Raw genomic sequence first — 14,338 nt, 5'->3', positions numbered from 1 at the left:
GCCTAGTCCCCCCAAACGACAAAAGCACCGGTACAGTTAAAGGCAGTCCAAGCCCGTGTCTCCGTGCCCGTGCGAGCCGCCTCTTTATCATCATCAACAATCGCTTCGAGATTAAAAAAAATGGGCTCGGCCAGAGCCGAAGCTGCCCTCGTCTTCATGTTTGAAAACGCTCTGGTACATCAGGCGCACTTCTGCCAGAAAACAGCTTTGACATAAAACGGCGACGTGAAAGCAGCGTAACCAACGCGTTGTGTGCAAACTCCTGCATGTGGACCGAGCGTGTGGAAATGTGAGCATGTGTGAAATGGTGGCCGCGCGATGTCGCCTTTGGGTCCAGCCCGGTCGAGCGTGAAGAAAAAAAATAAAAAGGTAGTCGTTCTTCTTGAAGACTGACGGGTGTGCATTTATTAAAACGAAGCTTGAGTCTTCTCACAGATGGCGTCTGTAACGCGGAAACGCCGAGTGAAGTGTAAGGAAATTCCCGTAGCCGGAATCGAACCTGGGGCCCGCACGTTATGAAGACGGCGTCCATCCGATTGCTCCAGTTCGGCACGGTCGAAGCGAACGCCAAGCAGCAGGTACCGATTCGCGCCGTGCACCCCAACCTCAAACGTTAGTCATACGGTGTGTACACCCGCGAGTTGCTGTGGGCATTCTAGAAGAGGGGTGCGTACCTCTTGAGTAGTACATACTCGCAGTGTGGGACTGAACAACCAAAGAATTCATCACGAGAGAGCTTCGCATTCAACCATCGTTGTCGTGAGACAGAGGGGTGCATAATATTTAATTCGCGCTATTCCGTACAGCAAAGACCATTAGCGTCATCCATGTGCCTTCTACGATAGCGATCCTGAAGACGAAGTATATATAAGAAATACCTTCCCAAACTAACACCACCGGTTGCACGGTTCATGCATGTAAACACTGCTTCGAGCACAGGTAGCATTAGGCAGATCTAATGCAAAAAGCTACGAAATAAGCGCAAGTACAGCATTCTTTTCCCAAAAAATTGCACCTCCGATGGATATCAAGCAAAATAAATAAATAAAGCCAGGGTAATAAACGGCACCGAAGAGAAACGACATGAAAGAGGAACAAAACAAAAATGTCAGACGGTTTGGCAGCGCCAACCACTGCACAGCGTGCGAAAGCAGCCTACACTCCTAAAACATTGCCCCCAATACACGACCACGGGTATACGTACGTGCTTCCCTATGGGCACGTTACATTTTGGTTGACCTCGTGGAGTACGCACACAGGGTTCAGACTACGGGAACAGATCTGTTGTGGTTCGCCCTCCTGTACAGTGCTTGCACTCTTGATAATTAATTGATTGAGTGAATGAACCTGCTGTCTTACTAGAATGGCTGAGTTCATTAGCTGTTGTGTAAAGTGTTGTCCAATACACCTCTGCGGGAAGGACGATTTTGTGGCCTGCACGAGGGAATGAGAGCGGCTTCTTCATATTTCTTTTTTTGTGTCATTTCCTAATTATTGCATGAGAGAAGGATTTGATTGGCATGTCGGCGAAAATTCGGCTTATTCAGATCACGCGGAGAAAAGGATGACCGTGGCATCTCTGGCCAGTCCAGCTGATAAAGGTGTGTGCATATCCATTGTCATGCGCCCGTTTTGCTTGTTTAAGGGTTGGTCGCCTTTAAACTAGCAAACCAACCTTAAACAACACAACCAATTTTAATTAGGTTTTTTATTTTGGGTTGGTTGTGGTTGTGGCTGACATATTGGTCAGCGCCGATGTTTTGATCTTTTGTCATGTAGGAAGCGAACCAAGGTGCTGGATGGTGAGAAAACCTCAGTTCAGGCGTCTTCTGCACAACACCCCGTGACTCCGTAGTTAAGAAACTGCTCGGAGCTGCTATCTATAAGGTTAACACCTTGAAAATCATGTAGAATCACGTGCCTTTGGGAGCTCAACTGGACCAGTTATTACGATGAGTTCTCTGGACCTCTTGGCTCCCACTGAGTGCTTCAGAGGTGGATGTCGGGTGATATGGTGAAAGCTTTAACTGTCGCTTTCTGCGAAAAATCGTTGGTATAGTTGTCCGGTCAAGAAAATGGCGCCACTGTAGAGAGCGAATAAATAAAAAAACTTGAGTGATCCAAGGGAATTTGTACCCGGGCCTCTACAGTATACCGTCGCGATGCGATACCACTGTACTATATCCGCATTTTGTGACGGTAATTTTATTTACAAATGCACACACACAAAGAGAGAGAGAGAGAGAGAGAGAGAGAGAGAGAGAGAGAGAGAGAGAGAGAGAGAGAGAGAGAGAGAGAGAGAGAGAGAGAGAGAGAGAGAGAGAGAGAGAGAGAGAGAGAGAGAGAGAGAGAGAGAGAAATTTTATTTAGATAATGAATTAAGGCGCGGTGGGCGCAACCCTGAGGGCTGCGTGCGACAAATTCAACCACTCGAGTCACGAGCTCATTCTGGAGCTACGGGTCCGAGCGTCCCAACCCTTCCATTCACTGGTCAGGGGAATTAATGATAGGGATTGGGTCCTCAGCACAGTCCCACATGTGGTGTTGGACACCGCATCGAGTGATTTTAGAGGTTTCAGAAGACAAAAGAACACAGCTTAACGTATACAGAAAAATACGTGCGTACTGGAATTATGTGGGCCAAGAGTCCGCATGTTTTGCTGGGGGAAAACCAATCGAGGGGTTATGCTGACAAAGCCGCAGAGCGTTCGCAAAATTTATGCTAGAAAGATTGGAAAATGGGCGATGATGTCATTTGCGTACCCGCACGTTGCCATCGATAGAACAAATGTTGATATTGTTGTTGCTCCTTTCTTCGAGCACATGCATTCATTGGGGCTTGGCCAGGAATCAGGAGCTGGGAGAGCTAATGTGCCTGCTTCACCAAATTCACCAAACTGTGAATTGAAAAAGTAAAAATTGTAGAATAGTGCGTGCCTCCTGACATCTGTATGTGACGTTAGGTGAGTAGAATAAAAGAAGCTGGTCGAAGTAATTTGGGCCAAAAGAAAAAAAAAATGAACGCGAAAAAAGAGGCGGAAAGGTGGTGTATCAGTAAAGGAGTTGTTTATATGTGTCCCTAGTTGTTAATATGTCCCTAGAGAAGGCAAGCGCTGCAGGGGGCGGCAGAAAGTTAGATTGGAAGATGAGATCAAGAAGTTTGCGGGATAAATTGGTCATAGTTGGCACAGGACCGGGGTAATTGGCTAGTAATGGGAGAGGCCTTTGCCCTGCAGTGGGCGTAGAAAGGCTGGTGATGATGATGATGAGTATGTGTCACCAGGCTTTCGCCTTCAGTGCACGTGAGCAGATTTAGGGGCCCCCGAGGAATTTTTCATGTCACTTGCATCCCTCCGTGGCATGCGGCCGATGCAAAGCCCCATTCAATGTACTAACCTCAGCAAAGTGAGTGTTCTCAATCTGAATGGCCCCGGTTATTGTCTGCAGCGTGCCTTTATATCGTATTATGATTCTTTTCTACGAAGAATTTCACCGAAGCTACTAGAAGACGTAGAAGAAGCAAGTAGTAGAAGAGGCTGTAATCAACGAATATTGGAAGAAAAATAGCCCTGGACATGGAGTCTAGGCATAGAAAAAAAAATTTAGGCATGATTTACTAGTGCTATAGCCCCGCATAGGAACAGATGAATTCAAAAGAATGATGCGTTAAGCCGCACGAAAACAGAACAGCGCCCCCTCCAAACAGAAAAAAGAAAACTGCGTGCATGCTGCGACGGTGGTAACTGTGATATTTACACGTGTCCAAATCGAAGAGGGCCTCATAAAAGTGCCAGCCACACGAAACACGCAAGTTGTGAATCTGAAACCATTGTACTTATTTAGCGTGGACAATGAAATGAAAGTGAAAAAAGAAGTTCAAAATCCCACTTACATAAGTCACCCAAACAACGATGACAAAGTTAATGAGAGAGAGATATATATCAAACTTTATTTGAAGCAGCCCACGTCCGGGCTGCCGAAAATGGTGTTTTGGTGGGTCGGGAATGCGTCCAGGCGGGTACTCCGCAGGAGTTAAGGCCCCGCAAGTGGGCAATGTGCAGGGCGAGGCGAGACCAGAAGATCTGCGAAGATCAGGCGGAGCAGCGGCCCAGCTTTCCCATGAATATGGAATAGTGTGTGTGTGTGGGGGGGGGGGGGGGGGGGGGGTAAAGGTGCGGATGAAGAAAGGGGGGTGGTCGCCTGGCGCATGGACAAGTCAAGTAGGTATGTTTAACGTCGGGATAGGCACCACACATCTGAGAGTGGGGCGTGCCATCTCTGCGGCGAGAACTGCGAAGGTCCTTCAGCTGTTGCCTCCGAACCTTGCGATGGGCGGCGCGCTCTTCTTTAGGGCTGTAGTCCTGGGGCCAGGGTTGAGGGTCGCTCGGGTTTCGATTCACACGAGCGAGGGCTTGAGCCCTTTCATTCCGTACAGTTCCCTGAGGAACACTCAAAATATTTATGACAGTTTGCACGCAAGCATATGCCCGATTACGTATTATTTTATTTTACGTCATGCCAGTTCTAACTCCCTTTCTCGCGCGCTAACACGTTCCAACCACCAGAATGGTCGAAGCGTTTACTTTTCTTTTTTTTTTTTTGCCAAAAAAGAAAATTGCTCCCACCTGATATCCACACAGCCGTGTTTTTGGACGTGTAACTTCGTGTGTGCGTGTGTGTGTGTGTGTGTGTGTGTGTGTGTGTGCGTGCGTGTGTGTGTGTGTGTGTGTGTGTGTGTGTGTGTGTGTCTATGGTCTATGACAGGTAATTACTTTATAAGACGTACGTTGGAATAAGTTTGCGCAAAAGACAAGGACGAAGGTAGAGTTGACAAGACAAGCGGAACTTCCAACTTTATTTTGCCTGAAATAACAACACACATATATAACTCGTACCGGTATCACCCCCCATCCTATCAACAGCCGCACCACCCAACTCGGCGTAATAAGAATCGCATTGGACATACAACAAACAAAACAATTCGATGAAACGGGGTAACCAAACAGGGTGCACCAGATAACAGATCCACCTTAGAGAGTATACACGTCTTCCAAAATCAACACATGTCGTACTTAAAGGGGCACTGACACAAAAATTTTGCATCTTGTTTTTTTTGTTGCGATAGGTAGCTAGTGACCTACCTATAACCTGTAGAAACCCCATTTGCTTCAGCGTGCAACGGTTGTTTAATTAGAGGCATTTTCAATGCGGCCAGTCGCAGTTTCGGTTTCAGCGAGTGCCGCGAAACGGTGGATTTTGTGGATTTTGTGTGAACAAAGCTGACCACGTGACCGTCGGAGGGATATCACAGAGCAGAGCCGCCGTAGCACTGTCGAATCCGCATCGACGGCATTTTCTGCGAATGCGCTCACGTATTGATCTAGTGAGGCGCCTAATTCAAAAGCGACCGTCGATGTGACGCAGGCGCTGCGAGTGCAAATGCTACCGCGGCTAAAGAACGACGCGCGACGCTCGAGGCGGTGGGTGGCAAGACGCGCGCTGGGAGCAGCCGGCCGGTCTGCCTACAGGTCCGCCTACAGATGTGTTCGGCTTAGCACTGCGGCGGATATTCGAGTGCCGCTCTCGTAAGCGGTGCAGATGACAATTTTTAATGCAACCCGCCATCGCATCATTAACTCCTTTCTCATGTAAGCCACCATGGTCGGGACTTGGGGACAATTTCGTGCAGCGGTAACAAGCTATCACTCGAGCTACCTGCGCCGGCCTGGGCCACTTCGCGGCCGTGGCCGCCGCCTGCACAGCGACCGTGCGGCTAGCTCAGTGGGCTTTTCGTGCCTCCGGCGCGCTTTCGCATCCAATGGTAATAAACAGTAATAGAAACAGAGTGCCTGGAATCGCTGTAGAACTTTGGTCGCGGCCAGCTGCCCGATGAGCTGACGAAATCACGGCGCCTCCGCCGCCAACGATGGGGTCGTTCGTTCTCGAGAGCAGAAGCTCCGCCCTCCGGCCCTCCGATTGGAGCGGCGAGCCGGGTGAGCCGGCGAAAAACGCCGGCAGTGCGGAAGCGGCAAACACAAACTCGTGACGTGTTTGGATATTCTTTATTTACATAATATCCTTGGGATGTCGATTGCGCGTGGTCCTCTCCTGGCTGCTCGGTTGCGTTTCGCACACTTTAAAATTGATTTTAAATATGTTCTAGGCTGTGTTCGCCGCTGATATTTTGCAGATGATGTATATGTGTTCCCACCAATCTATCTCCGAAGTTATCTCGCCTTCGAAATTTTGTGTCAGTGCCCCTTTAAAATGAAATATAAAAGAATAAAATCATTTAGTGCGGGAGTAACTATTACTCTCTTGTTTCCTGCGCGGAAGCATGGGAAATGGGAATCGCCCAACGGCTGGGAGCAGTACACGCTCCTGTAATCCAGCGTGAGAGGAGGTCCTGGTGTTAATGTTGAGCGGTAACTACTGCACCCATATCGTACAGTTGGTTTTATGGAACCATGCATGCGGGGGATGTTGCGAACCACTCTAACCTGAGCTAGGAAGGAGCCCACAATGCGAGCTGATCGACAGCCGAGGGAAGTGATGAGCCCTTGTAACCCAATCACCAGGGGGCTAGTGTGCAGAGTTACGGGGAGTTCCGCAGAACTGGCTCCCCAACTGACTATTACACCCACGCTGTACGGACGCACTAGTGGTGTTCCATAGGGCCCGGGAGTGTAACCGGAAGCGGGGAAGGGGCCCGCTGTGTGTTCTGGTCGGCGGCTGAGGGAAGTGATGAGCTTTTGTAACCCAATCACCCGGGGGCCAGGGTGTAGAGTCACGGGTAGTCCTGCAGAACTTCGCTTCGCGTGGCCCTTCCCCTCCTCGAGGTTCCCGCTGGGAAATGGCGGATCCTCTGGAAGGGGGTGAAGTTTGGCTAATAAGGGTCACCCAAAGGCGTATGTCGCACTTAAAATCAAAGATGAAAGAATAAAATGATTGGAAGGCGTGTATAGGGACCGGTCACGGCTCAGAGGGCGTGACGAATGAAGTACACCCAGCGCCGCCCCGCGGAAGCTTGAGCTAACTTTGGGTCGGTGAGAGCCAGACGGCGAGCGCGCGTTCATATATTCGGCACCTCTCGGTTGTTAGTTTTTGCGATTCTGCGATAGTTTTTGAAAGGTGTCTCGGGCTTGAAAACTGTTCTGGAAAATAGTTTCCGCATGTCTCAAGTGCTTCTGTGCGATTTCCGGACAATTACGGAGCTGAACTACTACTGTCGGCCTCGCGGGCGCGAGAAGTTAGAGATGGTACGTTCCCGCGCGCGTGTGCGCCGTGAAAGAAATTCATGGGACAAACATCGTTGCGAAGTCCCATTCTCAGCAAGGGAAGCTTATTTACAGCGCCAATTCAGATCAGTATTAATTTTTTGTTGTTTTACAGCCTAATGAAGTGACCCCAGCGTATACAACGGCGCTCCACGACAGAAGCGTGTTTGTGTTGTTTCCTCTAATCGCACAGCGACACTGCAGTTACTTTTCTGGTTGCCCTGTTTCAGCTCGGTTGGTGTTGTCGCTAATTAACAACGGATTCCAAACGTTGTTAGCTGATGACAAAGTAAACGCAGTTCACACAGTTGGAAATCTGCTGTGGAGCTGCGGTTGTCTTTACGAAGATTCCGTTTAGTTTCGGCTTCTATCTTGTGAGTAATGTTAGAGTCGTCTTAGCGGCTAATTGTGATACAGTTTGTTCAGGCCGTTCAGAATTCTTCAAAAAAGTATTTCCTCCTCCTCCGAGACAACCGCCTCGGGGTCTAAGCCCGACGCCCTAGGACTTTTGCGACTTAGGGTGGTTAGATAGAGGGGACGCGACCGAGCCCTGCGTGGCCGGGAATCGTGTCCTTTGCACGCCGGATGCTTGAATAAAGTTCCATCTCTCTCTCTCTCTCCTCCGTATCCTCTGCTTAAACAATAGTAACCTCAACTTTCAGAGTACGCAAAACGCATTAAAGAAGTCAGCGCGAATGAATGCAACCTTGCCTTTGATAGCTTGCCATGCTCTCGCTTGGAATTCATGGCGGAACTGTGTACACTTCAGGGAACGAAGTAGGGCAGTAAGCGGGATGCGTATTGACCGTCTTGACATTGCTTTTGGCATCACCCGCGAAGTGCTGTGAACATAATGTGCCGCCTTTTGGCATCCATTCGGTGCCGTGAATGTCGCTAAAAAAAGTTTACTGCTGATAAAACAATAGTGGCGGAAGCCATAATACCTTGTGTTATGCAAATACTACGACGGCATGCGATTCATCGCAGCGCGCGATGTGTATGGAACACTGAAATCAAACGTTTTAGTTTTACGGCCCTTTGCGTCTGCGCTGCGCATAAACAGTCATCGTACTCATAATTTTACTCCTTCCACTGACAAAAAATGTAATGGCTTTCTTACTGCTGAAATTCATTACCTGCGACGGTTATTCTCCAGGGCTGCCCGAGAAACCTGTACAGAACGATGGCAGGCTGCCTTTCGCGATTGTGGCAGTCCTTCACGCAGCAGTAGCGGCGTGGCCACTGATTCTTTCCTGCAGCATTTTGATTCTTTCGGACCCTGCAACTTGCAATTATAACTATGTTTCTTAAAAAAACCTCTCCCACACAACGTCGAACCGCACGCAGCGCGCGTGTTTTTACGTGCGCTGAACGGCCGGTCGCGACCAACGTAGATAGATACATCCGCCGACCCAGAGTTGCTAAGCGGCGGCGAGAGATGGCGCTGCAGTCGCGCGCAAACTTCAGTGTACGGTGCCTATACTGTCTAAGTTGGATCTGTTGTCTGGTGCGTACTGTTTGGTTACCCAGTTTTATCGTACTGTTTTGGTTGTCGTATTTGACATGTGATTCTTGTTACGCCGAATTGGGTGGAGCGGCTGTTGATAGGATTGGGGGTGATGCCGGTACGAGGTATACGTATATGTGTGTCGTTTTTTCATGCAAAATAAAGTTGGAAGTGGCGCTTGTCTGGTCCTCTCTATCTTCGTCCTCGTTTTTTGCGCAAACTTATTCCTTCGTACGTCGTGAACCAAGAAGCCAGCAATCAAGGCCTACTACTTTATAAGAAGGCAGCGCGACGTACGAAAGGCGGTCGAAAGATGGGTGGCGGATCTGCTTCTGAGGACCAGAACTTTCTGCGGCGCTTGTGTAAATGTAAAATAAAGCGCAGCGCTGGCTGGATTTCCCTGCCTATAGCTAGTGGGGCATACTAATGTCTTCACACTCATAATATTTTGACTGCCCTCCCAACAGTAGCCAACTGGCTCTGGCTCCCCTGCGGGGTTGTAATACCTTGGATCGACGGTGTCAAGGCTCAATATTCACCATTTATACCAACAGCGAGGCTGCTACTGCTACCTGTAGGTATCTCGTGACCGTCGTCACACGCAGAAAAAAAAACAACGGTAACTGGGAGCGGGTGGCGCAACATTGCCCCCCGGGCCCTTGACAAATTGTGAGTTCTCTTCTCAATGAGGCTTCTGGAATGTCACTACTATGCCCATATATCGGCGTCTCTCAGGGGGGAGAGAAGCGGGGTTACCGTCATTGCCTTTTAGTTCGCCTATTAAAGCACAGTGATTCTTGAGCCAAATGATGGTCCGCTTTGCTGTACAATCATTTTACCGGAGGTTAATACGCAAACAAGGTTTGATAGAATTTCACAATGAAGCAGGCCATCAATCTGCGGTTAATTTACTCAGGCAGTAAGATCCTTCCACATTACTTTCTGGATTGGAAGAGGTTTGATACTTCTGAAACTTTTTTTAGGCAGGGGACGCCGTTCGTTGCGGCACTTAATTTCAAGAAGACACACGCCCACGTTTTATATGAACTATAGTTTGCAAGCATGCCCCCTGCCCTCACGTGCGGCGCGTGGAGCGAGCAGAACGAGGTGAAGACAACGAAGCGTTAGCTCACACGACCGAGGTCGCGCGGAAGCTCGCGGCAGTGCGTTCGCAGCAGCCGTTCCCCGAGAGACGCTCTCGCCCCGAATTCCCTGCCCCGCCGTCGCCACCGTTCTCGGAGACCACCGCGGAGGCGGTTACTGAGGGCTGCGGGCTCCTCTGCGTGTTCGAGACCGAGTGCCTGACTGCTCCAACCCGAGAGCCAACAAGAATCCGGCGCAGCGACATGGCCCGTGCCTGCACGGCTTAGCGGTTCCGGTTTCCGCGGATCCGGCATGGAAGGCGGTCTTGGTGAGCGCAGTCCCCCGGGGGGTGGAGGCGACAGGAACACTGCCTCTGGGGCACTGCCAAAACTCAGCAGCAAGTGTCGCCTGTGCAACACCTTCACTCTGCCCAAGGTATTGTTGTGCTCCCACAAGTTTTGCAAGTCATGTCTCGATCGGGTGCGCTCGGCAGACAAGGTTCGCTGCCCCGAGTGCAACCGGGACACTCCACTGCCACCAGGAGGCACAGATGGGCTGCCTTCCTTCTATGCTGTTTACAATCGGCCAGAGCCACCCACCACTGAAGGCACCAGGATCATTTGCACGAGTTGCACCGTTCCCATCTACACTGCTGTAGCACGGTGCATTGACTGCGACAAGTTCCTATGCAGCAACTGCGCGATGGCGCACGACTTCATGCGTTGCTTTGCGGGGCACCGCGTGATCGCGCTGGAAGGGCTGCAGAGCACGGGAGATGACCAGCGGGCCCCCCAATACAACCATGGTGCCTGTTCGCGCCACCAGCCGCAGGGTGTGGTCCATCTGTACCGCGCCTGCAACGACATCTGCAACGAGTGCGCCCAGCGACAGCACCCGAACGAGACTCACGACGTGGAACCAATGACCGAGTCACCTCAACAGCTTGTGGGGAACTCTCCACGCCCGATAGAGGGTGGTAGTGTGACTTCGCATGACCTTCTGATGGCGCTCCAGAGCGTGGAGCAGCAGGCCCTACAGAACCAGCGGGAACACGGGAGAGTGGCTGACGGCTTCCACCTCTACGACAACCGCTCGAACAACCGTGCTCCGGAACACGCCACAGCACCTACTCCGCAGAACTCTACGGCTAAACCAACGACCAAGTTCCTGGGCACCCCCGGGATAGGTGTTTGGATACGTCCGCCAAAGTTTGGGATCAAGCGTCAGAAGATCATATGCCAGCACCAGTTTGGCGAGTTTGGCGTCAAGGAAGGCCAGTTCGCGGAACCGTCGGGTGTAGCGGTGAACGCCCAGAATGAGATCATAGTGGCCGACACTAACAATCACCGCATCCAAATTTTTGACCAGCAGGGCCGCTTCAAGCGACAGTTTGGAGAGTGCGGCAGGCGCGACGGCCAGTTTTGTTTCCCCAAACGACTTGCCATTATACGGCAGTCGGGCGACATTGTGGTGGCCGAGCGCATGCCGACGCACCAGATCCAAATTTATAACCAGCAAGGCGGATTCGTTCGCAAGTTTGGCGCAACGATCCTGGAACACCCACGCGCTGTTGCGGTTGACCCCGAGGGCAGGGTTGTGGTTGTCGAATGCAAGGTGATGCGAGTGGCCATCTTTGATCAGAGCGGCAACGTGCTGAAGAAGTTCAACTGCTACGGGCGTCTGGGGTTCCCCAATGCTGTGGCTGTGAACAACAATGAAGAGATATTCATATCGGATAATCGGGCCCATTGCATTCAAGTGTTCGACTACGACGGTAACTTCCTGCGGAAGATTGGAGGCATGGGGGTGACGAACTACCCCATCGGCGTCTGCATAAGCCCGAACGGTGACATACTGGTAGCCGACAACCACGACAACTTTCACCTGACGGTGTTCAGGCAGGACGGACAGCTAATCCGTGCTCTTGAGTCCAAGGTGAAGCACTCTCAGTGCTATGACGTCGCCGTTATGGATGGCGGTTGGGTCGTGATGGCCAGCCAGGACTGCCACTTGTACATCTATCCCTACGAGCAGGCGGCTGCTCCGTCCGACCGCTCCTGAGGGCGTTGAGCCACCGGTTGTTCCTCTACGGATTGTCGCTTTGGCCTGTCCAGTTTTCTTGCTTTCCATCACGCACCTTTTACCCTTTTTGTTTTGTTTTTACCTGGTTGAGGAAGAAGAAAAACGCCGGGCACTTTCGTTTTTGTTTTTAGTTTTTTTTTTGGGCGGGTAAGGGGGGTTTGTTGCAGCGAGCTCAGACGGAAAAACCACAAGTTCGGAATGGCGTTGCTCAGACGAGACGGGAAGCTGATCAATGCCCTAGATTCCAAGACGAAGCTCTGCCAGGGCTTTGAAGTCGCCGTCATGGACCCCAGTTTTGTGGTGAAGGCCAGCCCGGACTGTCGTCGGTACATCGCCACGAGCAGCTTTCTGTTCTACCGGACCAGTGCTGATTTGACAAGTCACCGGTTGTTCCTTAGCTGCTTGTTTCCTTATTTTATCCCGGGTCCTTTACGCATCTTCTTTTTCCCACTTGGTTGACGGAGAAGACTGCTGGACCCGAGGGAAAAACGACAGCCATCACGGGACGATGTTGATAAAGGACAGCTGTGGAAGGCTCTAGAGTTCGAGCTAGAGCCCTACAGCACCTGTGTGGTGAAGGCCAGCCAGGACTGCAAGACGTGCATTTACTTCAAACCTCTGCCTGTTCCTCCACGGCTTGTTGCTTTGGCCTATCAAGCGTCCGTACTCTTCGTCACAGCCCCTTCTGCGCTTTTTTTTACTCGGTTGGTGGAAAAGAAGAATGGCGGACATTTTTTTTTACGCGAGCACGGGGTGTTTTGCTGTTGCCGGCACCGACGTCAAAGGAAATGCTCGTCTTTGTTTTGTTTTATCCATGGACAGCACCGCTGTTTTCTGTTTAGCACTGGGACAGTTTTTTTCATAGCATTAGCTTTGCTTTTACTTTGTGACATTCCTTTTTGACTTACGCCGGACTTCCGTTTCAGTAGTGTCGTGGCTAGGATTGAACTGAACTGCTTAGCGGAACGTAGCCTGAGGGGAGTACACTTAGAACTGTTCATAAGGCAAGCTGAGAGAAAGGGATACAGATGTGAGCAAGGGTTTTAAGTGCACACCAATCAAACTAGGTTTAGGCAAGTAGCCCGACACAAGACTTCGTCCAACGTAAGTGAAGCTGAAACACTAGCTGGTGGCGCTTTGTCGAATGCTACGCGGCGACACTTCTAGATGTCCAGACAACGCGGGTTTGGCTACATGTAACGAAAGCCGTCAATAAAGTGTGTCATGCTTCCACTTTGCGCCTCTTTTGTTACTACTACTGAGAATGAGAGTACATCGGCGTCCGAGCTTATAATACTCGCAAGGGATATTGAGGACGCGATACTGCAGCGTCTTGTGTATTTCTCTCAGGTTGCGATTACTCTCTCCGTTATGACTTCACAGTGACTAGCGCAGAAATAAACCCTTAAGTTGCGTGTTAAAATCTCCACGCCCCCCCCCCGCCCCCATCCCCCCTTTTCTTCTTGCATGAGCTAGCGGAATGGCCGTCTTTTTGGGACCGTATAACGAACGTGTAACTTGCGTCGGCATTATGCGATGTCTGCTCCCCTTCGCGAGCTCTATACTACCAGTGCGTTGTGTTTTCCTGCAGCATGGTCTGAAGTCCCCCTTACGATGACACCGTGTTGCAAGGTATTGATAGCGTGTCTTGGTTTTCTTAACGCCGTTTGGTTTCGGCGAGAAAAAGGACACGCGAGAAAAAGGAAAAAAAGAAAAAAAGAGTAGAGTAGACCGCTAAGGCAATGGTGATAAATGTTTTTTTTTTCCTATTGCCATCCCCCGCGTGAGTATGTGGCGCTCTTCGTGGAAGCCAACTTAAGTCACTGGAACTAGGAAAGTACCGCCATCAGCGGGCGGCATGCGGGCAACATTGGGGTGTTGATGTCAGATGAGGTCCAGCGCTGCGGGTGCGTCGTCTGGTTGGCGTAGAAATCGGCATTCGCGCTTGTGAGAACTTTTCTACAGCTGGCGGATTAGCCCTTTTAAAGCGAAGCTTTAGCGTCCTCACTGATTACATTATATGCCAATACACCCTGCAGGAAAGCGAATTTTCGGTGACGATGATGGTGAATGATCGTAGGTGAAGTGGAAAAAAAAAACGCTTTCCGTGGCCGGAATCGAACCTGCCTTTCTCGCGTTATAAAGCCGACGTCTATCCGATTGCTCCATTTTAGATGTCGAGCATCTCATGCTCGGGGCTGTGTCCCTCCCTCCCTTGTCGTCCGCCGTCCGCACTCTACTGCGCATGCGCGTCTCTTCAGCCCCGTCAGCGTTGGGGTAGACGTCAGCGCAGTACACTATAAAAAGAAATAGTTAGGCGGCGCCCGATTTCGATCCCACGACTCTCTGGCCGCAACGGGAGGTACGTGGCGCTCTTCCCACTGCGCTA

At 50.7% G+C, this 14,338-nt stretch overlaps 1 protein-coding gene across 1 annotated transcript; it reads left to right on the top strand.

Annotated features, from left to right (window-relative positions):
• Positions 1 to 10,179: 10,179 nt before the first annotated feature.
• On the top strand, positions 10,180 to 11,928 carry LOC144160120 (uncharacterized). The gene has a single exon (XM_077691727.1). The coding sequence runs from the start codon at positions 10,180 to 10,182 to the stop codon at positions 11,926 to 11,928; it is 1,749 nt and encodes a 582-aa protein (XP_077547853.1).
• The last annotated feature ends 2,410 nt before the right edge of the window (positions 11,929 to 14,338 follow it).

This window comes from Haemaphysalis longicornis, unplaced genomic scaffold, assembly GCF_048455015.1.
Source record: "Haemaphysalis longicornis isolate Haplotype H1 unplaced genomic scaffold, Haemaphysalis longicornis Haplotype H1 scaffold_1, whole genome shotgun sequence".
NCBI lineage: Eukaryota > Metazoa > Arthropoda > Arachnida > Ixodida > Ixodidae > Haemaphysalis > Haemaphysalis longicornis.
Note: the sequence above shows the minus strand (reverse complement) of the source record. Positions and strands in the feature narration are given on the sequence as shown.